This window comes from Cervus canadensis, chromosome 22 (genome assembly GCF_019320065.1).
Source record: "Cervus canadensis isolate Bull #8, Minnesota chromosome 22, ASM1932006v1, whole genome shotgun sequence".
Lineage (NCBI taxonomy): Eukaryota > Metazoa > Chordata > Mammalia > Artiodactyla > Cervidae > Cervus > Cervus canadensis.
The window spans coordinates 52,443,629-52,458,462 of record NC_057407.1 but is presented as its reverse complement, the minus strand read 5'-3'; the positions used below and the strand labels follow the sequence as shown (position 1 = coordinate 52,458,462).

General features: G+C 45.7%; 1 protein-coding gene across 1 annotated transcript in view; it reads left to right on the top strand.

Annotated features, from left to right (window-relative positions):
- The window catches only part of GPD1L (glycerol-3-phosphate dehydrogenase 1 like), a 61,346-nt gene that overhangs the window by 27,574 nt on the left and 18,938 nt on the right, over window positions 1–14,834 (top strand). The window contains exons 3-5 of the mRNA XM_043442381.1: window positions 4,875–5,015; window positions 6,508–6,646; window positions 13,831–13,943. Coding sequence (XP_043298316.1) covers window positions 4,875–5,015; window positions 6,508–6,646; window positions 13,831–13,943 — 393 coding nt within the window. The remainder of the gene's footprint in view (window positions 1–4,874; window positions 5,016–6,507; window positions 6,647–13,830; window positions 13,944–14,834) is intronic.

Sequence of the window (14,834 nt, the reverse complement as noted above, 5' to 3'; positions counted from 1 at the left end):
AGCTCTACTTTGCTATCTACATTACTCATGCTGTTGTGCTGAAGCTAAATGCCCATCCCCTCAACAACGTAGGCAAGTTGCCTGGGGTGCCCATTTACTTAACTGGTGGTGGAACTGGGTCAAGATGCCCACGGACTGCACAGTGATAGCTAACCCAGGGGGAAAGAGAAGAACCTTCAGGCTTGGCCCATAGACTTGACTGGCTCTGTCTTCAAGGTTTATCTATTTGCTTTTATGTTTGGTTGTGCCAGGTCTCAGTTGCGGAGAGCAGGGGCTTCTGTTGCAGGGCACAGGCTCTGGGCGTGTGGCTTCAGTGATTGGTGCCCTCGGGCTCCACAGTGTGGACTCAGCAGCTCTGGTGCACGGGCTTAGTTGCTCTGTGGCCTGTAGATCTTCCCGGACCCAGAACCAAACTCACGTCCCTGGCATTGGCAGGCAAATTCTTAACCCCCAGACCACCAGGGAAGCCCTTATTGGCTCTGTTCTAAATGACTTTATTTATTATTAGTTTTTTTTTAATTTTTTATTAACGTGAACCAAGAGCCATGGATTCCTGAAAGACTGGGCATCAGATGGATCAGCCGTGATGCCTTCATTCTAATTGGATTTCCTGTCCTCCTGGCCAATGACAGGCAAGCCCGTTTGCCCTGAATAGTCTTTCTCAAAGCATTTCGAGAACCTTTAGTGGCGGACACCCTCAGGAAGACTTTGGCAGGAGGCCCATGAAATAGGTCAGCATTTCCAAAGCAGTGTCCTGATTTGGCTCAGAGGAAAAGATAGGATAGAGGCTTAGCTAAAGCTGTCATTCTGAAAGAGGGTATTCAGTTTATTTGGATCCTGTGTAGCAGGAATGACGGCCGTGTGCACCGTACAAATGCAGCTCGGGTCACATGTTGCTTCTGTGGGTTAACCGTTAGCGCTCCGGCAAGGACAATGGAAGGACATCTGTGTGTGCTGAGGGAGTCCCAGGCGCATTGTCCCAGAGATCCGCGACACACCCAACCAGCTGCAGTCGTCTTTGGTTTGTTGAAAAAGGAAACAGGAAAGATGGGAAGAAATCCCAGGCCAGCTGGCAGCTTCCATGGGAGTGTTTCATCACAGGGGGCATAGCATGGGCTGATGCCTTGAAGGTTAAGAATTGATAGGAGGCCAGTGGATTTTTCTGATCAGTAATCTCTCTCGCTTATTTCGTATCACTGCAGAGTGCTATTATCTATATTAATTTGAAAGTGGTCTGTGAAGTAGCTGGTAGGAAAGGTGATTTTTAAAAATGTTTTATTTTTAATTGGAGGATAGTTACAATATTACGATGGTTTATTTTTTATAATTAACTTTATTTTTAATTGAAGATAATTGCGCTACAGTTTCTACCATACATCAACATGAATCAGCCATAGGTATACATATAAACCGTCCCTCTTGTACCTACCTCCCACCTCCCTCCCCATCTCACCCCAGGAAAGGTGATTTTTTTTTTTTTTTAAAGTATTTACTTGGCAGTGTTGGGTCTTAGTTTAGACATGAAGGATCTTTAGTTGCTCTACAGCATGTGGGATCTCAGTTCCCTGACCAGGGATCAGACCCGGGTCCCCTGCACTGGAAGCAGATTCTTAACCACTGTACTACCGGGAAGTCACAGAAAAGTGATTGTTATCCCCGTTCTGTAGCCAGGGTGACTGTGCTTAGTGAATAGGAGTCGTCTGTGCCGGTCCCATGGCCGATCAGTTGCTGACATGGGACCCAGACGTACATCTTTTCCATCTTTTCTCTGGTTCTGGTGTCTTTTACATCTTACTAGGTCAGGAAATGCCCTGAAGAGAGAAAGGGTGTGTATTTTCTGGGGGGTGGGGGGGAGCAGGGAGGTGGATGGGGAAGTGGAAAAACAATAGGTCTAGAGAAGAAAGGTTTTCATTAAAATTCAGGCTGCCAGGCTCTGTCTGAGAAGGGGGTCAAGAACAGAAGTCCCTGCCTAAGTGAGGCCAGTAACGCCAGGGGGAGTGGGGGGGTCAGAGTTCTAATGAAGGCTGGGGGGCGGAGACTGTTTGGGACCACAGGCAAATGTGTAAGAGCATAACAAGCCTTGTCAACAAGAGGCAGACAGCAGCTGTGGTTCGGCATCAAGGCTGATGGATTCGAATAAGAAACTGCTTTTTTGGAGGAGACGAAATATCCAGATGCCAAGGAAGTCCTTACTACCTAGCCTAGGTTACCAAACTGGAAAAGCCCCTCTGAAGAGGAGGGCCAGTTTCCCTCAGCCTTGGGTGTGTGAATAAAGAGGGAGAACTGCTAAGCTTCGGGTTATAAGCTTAGTCATTCTATGGGGAGACTCTCTTTGTTGCCATTCAAGTCAGCTTAAGCTGATGTTTTGGGTCATATGACTAAAAATTCAGGTAGGGCCGGTTTCAGGTGCAGCCTAAAACAGTGGATTAAGTAATATCAACAAGGCCCTGTTTTTTTCCTGTTTCTCTACTCTGCCTTCACTCACACTGGAGCCCCTTGGCAGGTCTAGGTGCTGCCCCTCACGTTTGTAAAATGGCTGCAGCTGTTCCAGACCTTGCACCATTATTCCATACTGTTCAAGGAAAGACACAACAGATGGTGCAGAGGAGTAAAGAAGCAACTGTTTCTCAGAAACCCCAGCAAACATTGGTTCTCATTGTTTTATTTGTCCATTGACCTGAATAACTTAAAGACCATTCATGCAGGGGGTGGGGCGGGCATTTCCACCCAAACTGCATAGTTAAAGTGGTGAAGCAGTAGCTTTTGAAATGAAATTTAGAGGCATTTTTGCCAGAAAGAAAGAGAATGGAGGCTAGGTGGTAAATTACAGGCCTTCCATACCAGCCAAAGGAAGGGGCGAGTGAAATAATGCCAGGTAGATTTTCCTGGGGAATTCTTGGGTGAGGTAGTAACTCTTGCACATGCATTAGTTAAAAGACTAGACTTAAGCTGTAAAAAAAGACAATAATGGTATGTAAAAAACAAAGATTTATTTCCTTCTCACATGACAGTAGCCCAGCAGCTTTGCTTTACACCATTATTCTTGGTCCCACGTGGGTTTTCAACTAGCACAAAAGTGGGGAAGGGAAAGTGTGGAGGAAGCAGCCGCTGTTTGAAGGACTCTGGGTCTTAAGTGGTATGCACAGCTCCATCTCTCATTCCACTGATGGGAACTTCGTCCTTGACCTTGCGTATCTGCAAGGCTGCTGGGAAATGCAGGCCTGCATGCTAGGTGACCAGTGATCAGCTTGCAGCTCTGTAGTTATGGAGAAAGGGGAGAAGAAATTTTATCGAGGAGTTGGCACCTCCATCACAACTCCCACAGTAGATTTCCTAGGAGCTTATCCATTCTGAATGACATTCCTGTGGCAGATAGCACTTCCTCAAAGAAGAACCCACATCCAATTTCCTGCATTTTGGGAACCAGGAATGTTTAATCGCAACTATGTCAGTTACAGTTAGGTTCAAATGCATATGACAGAAAACCTAAGATAGCAATAACCTAAGCAAAGTAAACACTTGCACTTTATTTCTCTTATGTAAAGGATGTTTATCATCATTAACGATTCATCATGGTGACAGGGACTCTGTTCCACTATCTCAGCATTTGGTTTCCTCCTTAGTCCAAGATGGCTGCCCAAACTCCAGCCATCTCTTCAGCATTTTTCTGGCCAAAAGAGGAATTCAGGGACATTTCCCAGAAACCACAAGCACATTTACACCATTGGTCAGAACTTGATCACACAAGGCACCTAGCTGCAAGGGAAGCTTGAAGTGTAGCTTGCTTTCTTGGCAGGTATGAGCCTTCCCCCAAGCTGGGGTTCTCTTGCTGAGAAAGAAGGGGAGAACGGACATTGGGTAACAAGGGGCAGTCTCTGCTAGAGATCATATCCCCCCATGTCCACGATCGGTGCCCTCTCTTCTGCCTGTGTTTCTCTGCCCATGTTAATTTTTTTTTCTGGTGGGGGTGGGCTGGGCTTTGCCACTGTACTGCATATGGGATTTTCCCCACCAGAGATCAAACCCATGCCCTCGTCCCCTGCATTGGGAGCACAGAGTCTTAACCACTGGACCACCAGGGAAGTCCTGCCCATGTGAAATTTTAAAACCCGTCTTCGTACTTCTCTGAAGGAAAATGATCGGAATAGCTGACATTTATTCAGTGCCTGTCAAGTGACAGACTCTGTTCTGTGTCCTTTATGCTTCACAACAGTGCTCTCAAAGTACCCACGTAGAAACGCTTAGTGTGGGACTGTTGACAGGCTTAGGTAGAGTTGAGGGGACCAGAAGGGCTCGGGGAAGTGGCCAGAGATTAGCAGCAGGAGGAAGCCACGGCCACCCCCGAAAGGGCAAGGGGACAGAGCTGCGCTTAGAGGTGTGAAAGGGGGGCTGACGCAGCCCAGGTCAGGAAGTGGGGATCTAGACGGGAGCCCAGGCCAGCACCACGAGCCAGGCAGGAGTGGCCCCAGGCGCAGGTCCACGCCCTGACCTGTCTCTCCTCGCACCTTGGAGCTCCGGGCACTGCCAGCCTTGGGCTGCAGCCACCTGGAAGGCAGAGGGCAGGGCGCCGGGGAAACAGCGCCCAGAGCGCAGCCTCCCGGGGACGGAGAAGGGCAGGAGTGGATGGGGGGTTGGGGAGCAACAGAGAGCCACTGCGCAGGATGGTTGCAACCCCATTTTAAGGGAAGGCAATGGCGGCGGGGGGAGGGGAGGGCGCTGCCGGCCTGGGTTGCAGACTGGGGAGGTGGCAGAGGCCCCGCACTGACCCGACTGTTCCCGAGCACGTGGCCGCGGCTGATGCCCGGTCAGCGCGCGCGTGGCTTGGACAGGGGTGTTTCAGGCCGGAAGTAACCGCCTCACCCTCGCCCTGGCAGGTGGCTGTAGCGAACCTCGGCGAGGCCGTGCAGGACGCAGACCTGCTGGTGTTTGTCATCCCCCACCAGTTCATCCACCGGATCTGCGACGAGATCACGGGGAGGGTGCCGAAGGACGCTCTGGGCATCACCCTCATCAAGGTGAGGCGGCCCCTCGCCACGCGCGGGCTCCGGGGAACTTGCCTACCTCTTTCATCTGCTGGGGAAAAGGAGCTGAGGGGAGGGGATGGCTGGTTTGGGTTTGTTTTTTAAGGATATCTGGAAGGGAATCAAAACCACGCGTCCCCTCCTGAGCCTCGCTTTACTCACGTTTTGGAGGGGCTGCTTCCTATCTGGAGGGGTTTCCCAGTGCTGGGGTCCCGCAGGAAAAGATCTTCCTGTCTATCACACGGGGCTCCGCCCTTGCCCTGGAAATCTCACGTATTTTACATTTGTTGGGAAGTTAATCATCTTTAATTTCCCACTCCTGGATTTATTCCCTGGAGAGGGTGTTTTTAACTGGAAGTCCACAAACCATCCCCAGAGGCCCACAGTCAGAATTCAAGAGGTTCATGGACCTAAATGTGGGGATGGAATTGCATTTTTATTTATTTTAACCTCTAACTGAAATGAGCCTCTCCTTCACTTACGAATGTAGGCCAAAACCCAGAGTTTCAGTGACAATATGTTAGCAGGACCTTGACCCTGTGGTTGATACAAATTATAGGTATTTTCATTTTACTTTACAATGGCTTCAGATATCTCAAGGTATCATTTATTCCCAACTACTTGGGAATTATAGTAGTTAGACCTGCTATGGCACCTTTTTATAATTGCAGTAAGAAAATATATATATTACTTTGTCACAAATGTAGGTTGGTTGTTTTTTTTTAACATTTGATAACTGTATTTCAAAATAATTGCCTTGCTAGGTAATCTTGTATTTTGCTTTATGCATATGGAGTCTGAGAATGAATCCATAAACTTCACCAGACTGCCAGGGGCAGGTCTGTGTTGTCAAAAAGGTTAAGAACCCTCTTGAGAGACTGTGTTTGTAGGTGAATGTTTATGAAAGCAAGCACACTTCAAATGTCAGTCGTCGATAGGATGGACAAATGAATGATGGGAAACTACACAGGAGGGAACCAGAATATTCATGTGGCCACATGGGTGAATCTCCCAAATAATAATATAGCACAAAGCAGCACATCACAGGTGAGAGGCACAGTTTCATTTATAGGCTTTCAAAAACAGGCATAGTGATATAACACACTGTTTAGGGGTAGTTTCATGTGATAAAATGAACAAGAAAAACAAGCAAACAGGGCATAAGTGACGTTGAGGATAGGGGTTCACCCTGGCGGGCACCAGGAAACACTAGTGAGGAGAAGGACGAACTTGGGAATAGACCCAGGGGACTTCAGTGGTGCCCATCAAGTTCTTTTTCTTAACCTGGATGGTGACGTTGTTCGTTTTCACTTTATCGTTACTCTCTAAATGGTACATACACACTATGTCTGTTTACTCTTAGAAACGAGATTTTTCAGCCGCCTATGCCATTGGAGGTCTGAATCTAGATGACTTGTAAAGCAACGGTCTCCAGCCTCTTGGCCTTGGGGGTTTCTTTTCCTCTAACCCACTGACGTCCTTGCAGGGCATAGACGAGGGTCCTGAGGGGCTGAAGCTCATTTCTGACATCATCCGAGAGAAGATGGGCATTGACATCAGCGTGCTGATGGGAGCTAACATTGCCAACGAGGTGGCCGCCGGCAAGTTCTGCGAGACCACCATCGGTGAGGGCCACTGGGCAGAGGGACGTTACACTGTGTGTCTTAACAGGCACATATTCCATTTCTGGAATTTTCTGTAATGAAGTCTCCCCTGCTCCCATAACATTCCTGGGGTGGACATTCAGTGGGGTGGAAATTTTATGTTAGGAGGCTATTCTGGGGGCATGTGGAGCGTTTCTACAAACTCTGGAGTGAAAGTAAAGCCAAGGAGACCATGTGGCCCGCCACAATCCAGTAATGCATCATCGAGGTTATTCACAAAAATGCAAGGGTGCTTGCTTGTACCAAGAAGCAGATGGTTGTGTCCATGGGGGAGTGCCCTTGGCCTTAGAAACCCAGCTTTTCTTTTTATTTAAACAACCGGAATTTATTTCTTGCAGTTCTGAAGGCTGATTCAAGATCAGGGTTGAGCCAGCCCTTTTCTATGGTGAGGGCTCCCTTTTTGGCTTGCAGACAGCTGCCTCCTTGCATGGAGGATGTAGGGGTCAGGGAAAGCAAGTCATGTCCGACTTTGTGACTCCTTGGACTGCAGCACACCAGGCTCCTCTGTCCTCCAGTATCTCCTAGAGTTTGCTCAAATTCATGTCCATTGAGTCAGTGATGCTATCTAACCATCTCATCCTCTGCTGCCCCCTTCTCCTTTTGCCTTCAGTCTTTCCCGGAACCAGGAGCTTTTCCAATGAATCGGCTCTTTGCATCAGGTAGCCAAAGTTTTGGAGCTTCAACATCAGTCCTTCCAATGAATATTCAGGGTTGATTTCCTTTATGATTGACTGGTTTGATCACCATGCAGTCCAAGGAAAACCTAGCTTTTCTTTACTCATAAATGCCAGTATCTGGAGCCTCATTGGATGCCTCAGAGATCTAGAAATTGATGGGAGTGATCCCCGCTTTCCAAAGGAATAAGCTGAGGCTCAGAGAGTAAGCTCCCTGCCCCAAGATCACACAGCTAATATAGAATTCAGACATGAACTTGGGTCTCCTGGTTCCTGAAACAGAAATCCCTTTCTATTCTTACACATCAGTGTTGTGAACATGTCTATTTCTTTTAAAAAAGGGCTTCAGAATTCCTAAGTGCCCACATACCATGTTATAGGGCTCATAGAATGCTTTGCAGGGTATATTTAAGTTTATCTACCACTCCAGGACTTACTTCCACTCTTATCAAATGCACCAGTGATGGGAATCATTTCTCCTTGGCAGCTTCGTGAAAGGAAGCTCTGGAAGAGATCAGGCTCTCTTGAGTAAGATGGGATGGATGGGAAAAGGTTTTTATGCATGCATGTAAGTTAGGACATTTTAAATTTTTTTTCTCTTTTATTTTTAATTGTACAGGCATTACCTGATTACCGTGGGACATAGAGATAATCAAAAGAAAGCCGTTTCTTAAAACTTGATTATTTTGGGGGCTTCTCAGGTGGCGCTAGTGGTAAAGAACCCACCTGCCAATGCAGGAGGTGTAAGAGACGTGGGTTCGATCCTTGGGTTGGGAAGATCCCCTGGAGGAGGGCATGGCAACCCACTCCAGTATTCTTGCCTGGAGAACTCCATGGACAGAGCAGTCTGGCGAGCTACAGTCCATAGGGTCACAAAGAGTGGGACACGACTGAGCAACTTAGCACAGAACATTGATTTTTAATTTTTATTTGAGTGTAATTGATTTACAATGTTGTGTTAATCTCTACTGTTCAGCAGAGTAAATCACTTATTTATATCCACTCTTCTTTAGATTCTTTTTCCATATAGGTCGTTACAGAGTATTGAGTAGTGTTCCTTGTGCTATATAATAGGTTCTTATCCGTTACCTATTATATATGTAATAGTGTGTCTAGGCCCAACTCAGTCACCTGATTTATCCCCCCACACACCATTGCTTTGTTTTCTATATCTGTGACTCTGTTTCTGTTTTGTAAATAAGTTTGTTTGTATTCTTTTTTTAGATTCCATATATAAGTGATACCATATGATATTTGTCTTTCTCTGATTTAGGAAAACCATTTCAGGTTTCATTTAATTTTCGTTATTTTTTTCTACTTGTGATGAACTGTGGTTGTAGTTGTTAATATACTCTTTTGATAATTGCTTCATTTATTTCGACCAGCATACATCATTATAGCTGCATAGCATTCCATTGACAGTCCCATATATCTGGGCACTTAGGGGTGGGTGTGTGGGTGTGTGTGAGAAATAATAATTTTGAAGAGCAGAGGTATCACAAATGATAAGAGGAAGGAAACAAAATTACCTATAATAACATTACCCAGGTTGATATTTATAAAAGCAATAAGCACAGCTAAGAAAATTCAGGGGCTTCCCAGGTGGCACTAGTGGTGAATAACCCGCCTACCAATGCAGGAGACTCAGGAGACATGGATTCCATCCCTGGGTCAGGCACATCCCCTGGAGGAGGGCAGGGCAACCCACTCCAGTATTCTTGCCGGGAGAATCCCACGGACAGAGGCGTCTGGCGGGTTACAGTCTACGGGGTTGCAAAAGAGTTGGACACTACTGAAGCAACTTAGCATGCAAGAAAATTCAAACAGTACAAGAAAGTATGAAATTAGAATTAAGACCTCCTCCCTCTTCTCAAAGGAAATCATTGTTGATAGTTACTAAGTATCCTTCCCTTAAAAAAAAAAAAATTGCATATGTATGCTAGGCTGTACTTAGGTTTTATTCTTTTCAGTTCTTTTATTCATCTTTATTCATCTATGATTTTAATGTAGCCTGTGAAACTGTTATGTAATCACTTTAATTTTTCAAAACTAATTATTAGCTACTTTTTCCAGCTTAATCCTATTTGCCAGTAGTCAATTTGCTAGTTATTTGGTTGGGATTGACCAATTAACCCCAGTCATTCTGTAGGGTTAAGACAGACTTCATCTCCAAATTTAAACTGATAGATTTTGGCTAGGATTTCTACCTGCCTGTTAGCCTTGTTATAGGAAAGCTCCCATTTGGGTGCATCAAGCTTCTTTACTTTGTAAAGACAGACACACGCACAGAAGTCACATCTGTTTCTCTGGCTTCTGTTTACACATTGCTTCTGCTGCCTTCTGTGGGTTGGACCATGACTGGCAAGAGTGATCTGATTTAAATTAGATAAAATACTCAAAGTGAGATAGAACAGGAAAGTGACATTTTCTAAATTTTCTTATATAACCTGCACTTAATCAACAGGAAATAGTAGACAAGGCCAAAGGAAGGGATATGGTACAAAACAAGTGGCCCACACTTTTTTGGGGGGGGCAGCACCGTGTGACATATGAGATCTTGGTTTCCCAGCCAAGGATCAAATCCTCGCCCCCTGCATTGGAAGCCCAGAGTCTTAACCACCTGACCGCCAGGGAAGTCCCACAACTGGCCCACACTCTTGAAGAATGTCAGTGTCGTAGGAGACATTGCAAGTCTCCAGGAGAAATCTAGAGGGACCTGGCCACGACGTGCAGTCCAGGATCCTGGGCTGGATCCCGGCTGCCATGAAACCAACCTGGGGCCGTGGGTCAAACACGCACTGTGAGCCGTGGTGCCCCCTGGTGGTGAGAGCGCCCTTTGCAGGAATGACTTCACCGTGTCCGAGATGTCTGCTCAGCCTGCAGATCCTGTCCAAAGTCTGTTCTATATAAGTTGTGGTGCTAAATGTCAGGATACATAAGCCCCTTCTTTGTGGAAGGAGCTTCTTAGTACACAAAAGTAGAGAATTATGGACTGAGATGTGGGATGTGAAGGAGTCTTATGTAAACAGGTTGATTATCTCCAAAATTTGGTGTGGAAGAGAAGGGGGATTTTCCTCTCTTTTGATTCATTTTCAGTTTGACAAGCCCTTCCACATGGCTGATGGGCGTTCCCTGTTCTGGATCACATGTCCTGGGTCCCTTCTTGCCTCATCACTGCTTAAGACTGGTAATAATAATACGATCAATGCTTTCTTATCCAAGACTTAAAGTAAAGAAGACTTAAAAATTCAAAGGGTAAACATTTGATGCCATTTGCAGCAACATGATTGGACCGAGAGATGATCATACTAAATGAAGTAAGTTGGACAGAGAAAGAGAAATATCATTTGATATCACTTACATGTAAAGTCTAAAATATGACACAGGTGAACTTATTTATAAAATGGAAACAGACTCACAGACATAGAAAACAATGGTTACCAAAGGGAAAAGGGGTGGGGAAGGGATAAATTAGTTTGGGATCAGCATATACACACTATTATTTAAAATTGGTAAACAACAAGGTCCTACTATATAGCACGGGGAACTAGAGTCAATATCCTATAATAAACCATAATGGAAAAGAATAAAATAATTAAAAGGTGCGTTTGAGAAAATGTAAGACTCCTTTAAATCGAGCTCACCTCACTAATGAACCCTGTGCGTAATTTGCAGCACAGAGACTCCAGCAGACGCCGCCTTGTATCGGTGGCAGATGGAGAACGCTTGTCTCCTTCCACATGTCCAGTTACTCACAGCTGCTGCTGGCTCGATCACAATAGCTTAGTGGAGGGAGTGGGGGCCTGTCTGTGCTGCTCGTGAGCTCCCTTCGTGTTGCAGGCCCCTGGCCCATGGAGAGGGACAGAAGAGAAAGACAATAACTACATCGTGGTGTGGATCTGGGCCTGGTTTACCCAACCCAGGTGATGAAACAGTGCTGCTCGTCTGGAGGACTGTTTATAAAAGGAAGAGGACAGTTTGCTCACACAGAGGGAGTTGTAATATTTGGACGAATGAGCATTCAGCTAAATGACATCATAGCAATGCCTGTAGAATAGAAAATGTTTCTAAGTATCTGGCGTAGCTGTCCTAAACATTTTATGATGGAAAATGTCCTTAAACCAAACAAAAGTAGAGAGAACTGTATTAGGACCCCACACGGCCCATCTTTAGTAATGATTAACTGCTGGCTAGCCTCATTCATCTGTTTCCCACCCTCTCTCTACTCGTGTCTGAATTTGTTTTTTGGTTTGTTTATTTTTTGTCATGCAGGATCTTAGTTCCCCAACCATGAATCAAACCCACACCCCGTCCATTGGAAAGGTGGAATTTTAACCACTGGACCAATGGGGAAGGCCTCCCCTGGATCATTTTGATATTATATTACTTCTGAGTATAATTTTGTCGAACATCCTGGTTTTTTTTCCCTGCAGTGGAAGACTATGGCTCTGATTGTAATGTCTGTTTATTACTTCTTTCTTCTTGCCCCTGAGTGGAACATAGCATAGAGGTCATATAGGTCCTGGAGCCAGAGCACCTGGGTTAGAATTTGGGCTCTGCCTCTTACTAGCTGTGTGACCAAGCGCAACTCAGTAAACCTCTTTGGGGCCTCTTGTGTGTCAGTGGGGCAAATCAGTCATAGGCATGTAAATATCACTGTCCCATTGTGATTATATAGACCTTTGAGTGCTTGTTGTAACTAATAGGCAGTTTGCACACCTCATGAGGTTAGAGATCACATCAGAGGTTTTCAAACTTGTCTGCCCATTGAAGTCACCAGGAGAGCATCAGAAATTAGTGATGCCTGCTTGACCCCAGAGCTTGTGATTTAATGGATGCTAGGGTGTGGCTGGACTTTGGTGTTTTTAAAGATCTCCCGGTGATTGTCTTGTGCAGACAAACTTGGGAAACAGGCTCAGGAAACTCAAGGCTGGAAGCGCCGAAGTGCCATGGTCCCCGGGGGAGCTTTCTGCCAGCTCTGTGTGGGAGCCAGGACTGAGCTGGCGAATTTTATCGTCCTGATCTCCAGAGCTGAGCGCCACCCCACACCCCACCAACCAGAGCAGATCTCACATCAGGCTCTATGGTGTTAAGTTTTAGTTTTGTTTTGAACTGAAAGTCTCTATAAATAGGAAAGTAACATGTGAAAAGTACTGATCCTCCACATCATTCCAGGCATGGTCCCAATGGGAAGTAGATATAAGGAGCCTTTGAATGCATTTCCATCTTCCACCAATTGAGTCACTGAACATGTTTGTTGATGTTGTATCAGTTCTCTGTTGCCATAGTGATGCTAAGTAACAAATAATCCTGAATTCTTAATGGCATCCAAAATAAGCACAGCTGATACATCTGTGGGTCCACTGGGAGGCGGTGCTATCTTCTCTTCCTGTGGGGTCCAGCAGGCCAGCTGGGGTGTGTTCCCACAGTGAAGGCAGATGGACATGGGAACCCGCCCTGCTGTTGCACAAACGGGCTTCAAATTCTGCTGAGTCAGGTCTGGTCCCATTAGCCAAAGCCAGTCACGTCACTGGCTCAGGTGGTCAAGAATCCGTCCACAATGCAGAAGACTCAAGTTCGATCCCTGGGTCAGGGAAATCCCCTGGGGGAGGGGATGGCTACCCACTCCAGCATTCTTGCCTGGAGAATTCCATGAACAGAGGGGCCTGGCAGGCTGAGTCCATGGATTGCAAAGAATCCACACGACTGGGCAGCTAACACTTGCACTTTGACCAAAGCCAGGCACGTGACTGAGCCCAGGGGTGGGGAAATTGTCTCACCCACTGAGTCCAGGCATGTCCCGAGGTTAGGCCTAGTATTGGTGAAAAGGGAGCTGGCTTCCTGTGGAGGGAGCCTGTGTTTATGGTAGCAAAAAGTTGCAACAATTTTAGATCTCAAACAACAGAAAGACACTTAGATAAAATATAATGCGTGTATGCGATAAAATACAAAATGGCCATTTATTAATAAAGTAATGTAGAAAATATAGGGTATCACTGAAAATTATTCCTGCCATAAATGGGGGAAAGCTGATTGTGAAATCCATGTTGTGTTCTCAATTAGAAAAACTATGTATATTTCAGTTTTGGTAAGTTAAAGATACATGCCAAATTGTTGCTTTTATCTGTGGTGGGATTGTGGAATATTTTAACTATCTTGTTTCTAGTCCTGTGACTTTATGAACTTTCCTATCAGGAACGTATGTCACTTTTGGAATGTGAAAAAGGTCTTTTTAAAAAGATTTTTTATTGGCTTAAAAAAAATTTTTTTTTTCATTTTGGGTCACACCCCAGGGCATGGGGGGATCTTAGTTCCCCAAGCAGGAATGGAGCCGTGCCCCCTGCATTGAGTGCATGGAGTCTTAACACAGGACCGCCAGGGAAGTCCAAAACTCATTTTAAACTGTGTTAGATGTGAAAGTTAAGATGAGAGGCCATTGCTAATTTCCTTTTTTCCCTAACCTTTCAATAGGCAGCAAGATCATGGAGAACGGCCTTCTCTTCAAAGAACTTCTGCAGACTCCTAATTTTCGAATCACAGTGGTGGATGACGCAGACACAGTTGAACTTTGTGGTGCTCTGAAGGTAAAGCCCTGTCGTTTCTGCTTATGGGAGGAGTCCTCACGCAGGGCCACTTGCCAGCGTCATTGCATCCCATTCTAAGAATGAGCTCTGTGTTCTGCGCTCATACTTCTGGGGAGAATAGTCAATTGGCAGCCTTGTTTGTCAGTTCCTGCTCGGCCCCAGCCTTTCCTGGGTGGTTAGATTTCCTCTCGCAGTCATGGTGCGCTTCTGTTTGTAAATCTGGGAGCAGTGTGCAATTTTTTCTCTGGGAAGTGGACGGCATGAACATTTGGAAAGCCAGGGGCAGGCTCTGATTGTAGAGTCTTACCTGGGAGCCAAGTATTCTGTAATTCCTATTTTTCTCCTATGTGTTATCTTGAGCAGGAAGAGGAACTTGGTTGCTCTGGATGATCTCTTGGTTTGATGGTTGGTTGTTGTTTTTAAAGAAGAAAAAAGCCATCTGCTGCTGGCAGGTTTTGCTAAGAATAGCTTAATCTTTGCCTATAAAGGGAAAAGCTCAGATTAAAGAGGCAGCTTGTGTTGGCTAGTGACTTGAGAGAGTCAAGAGACATTTCCATGTTTGGACTTGGGCTCCTGACTTGTAACCCTCCGCCTTTAAAAGTTGTCATCAGGGGACTTTCCTAGTGGTCCAGTGGTTAAGATTTCTCCTTCTACTGCAGAGGGGTACAGGTTCGTTCCCTGGTCAGAGAGCTAAGATCCCGCATGCCTTGCAGCCAAAAAACCAGAACATAAATAACAGGAGCAATATTGTAACAAATGCAATAAAAACTTTAAAAATGGTCCACATTTAAAAAAAAAATCTTAGAAGAAAATCATGGTTGGGGTTCCTCTCTGTCCTGAGAATGGACAATAGCCAACAGGGCTGTAACTTGTGAACGTCCTACCCTTAGC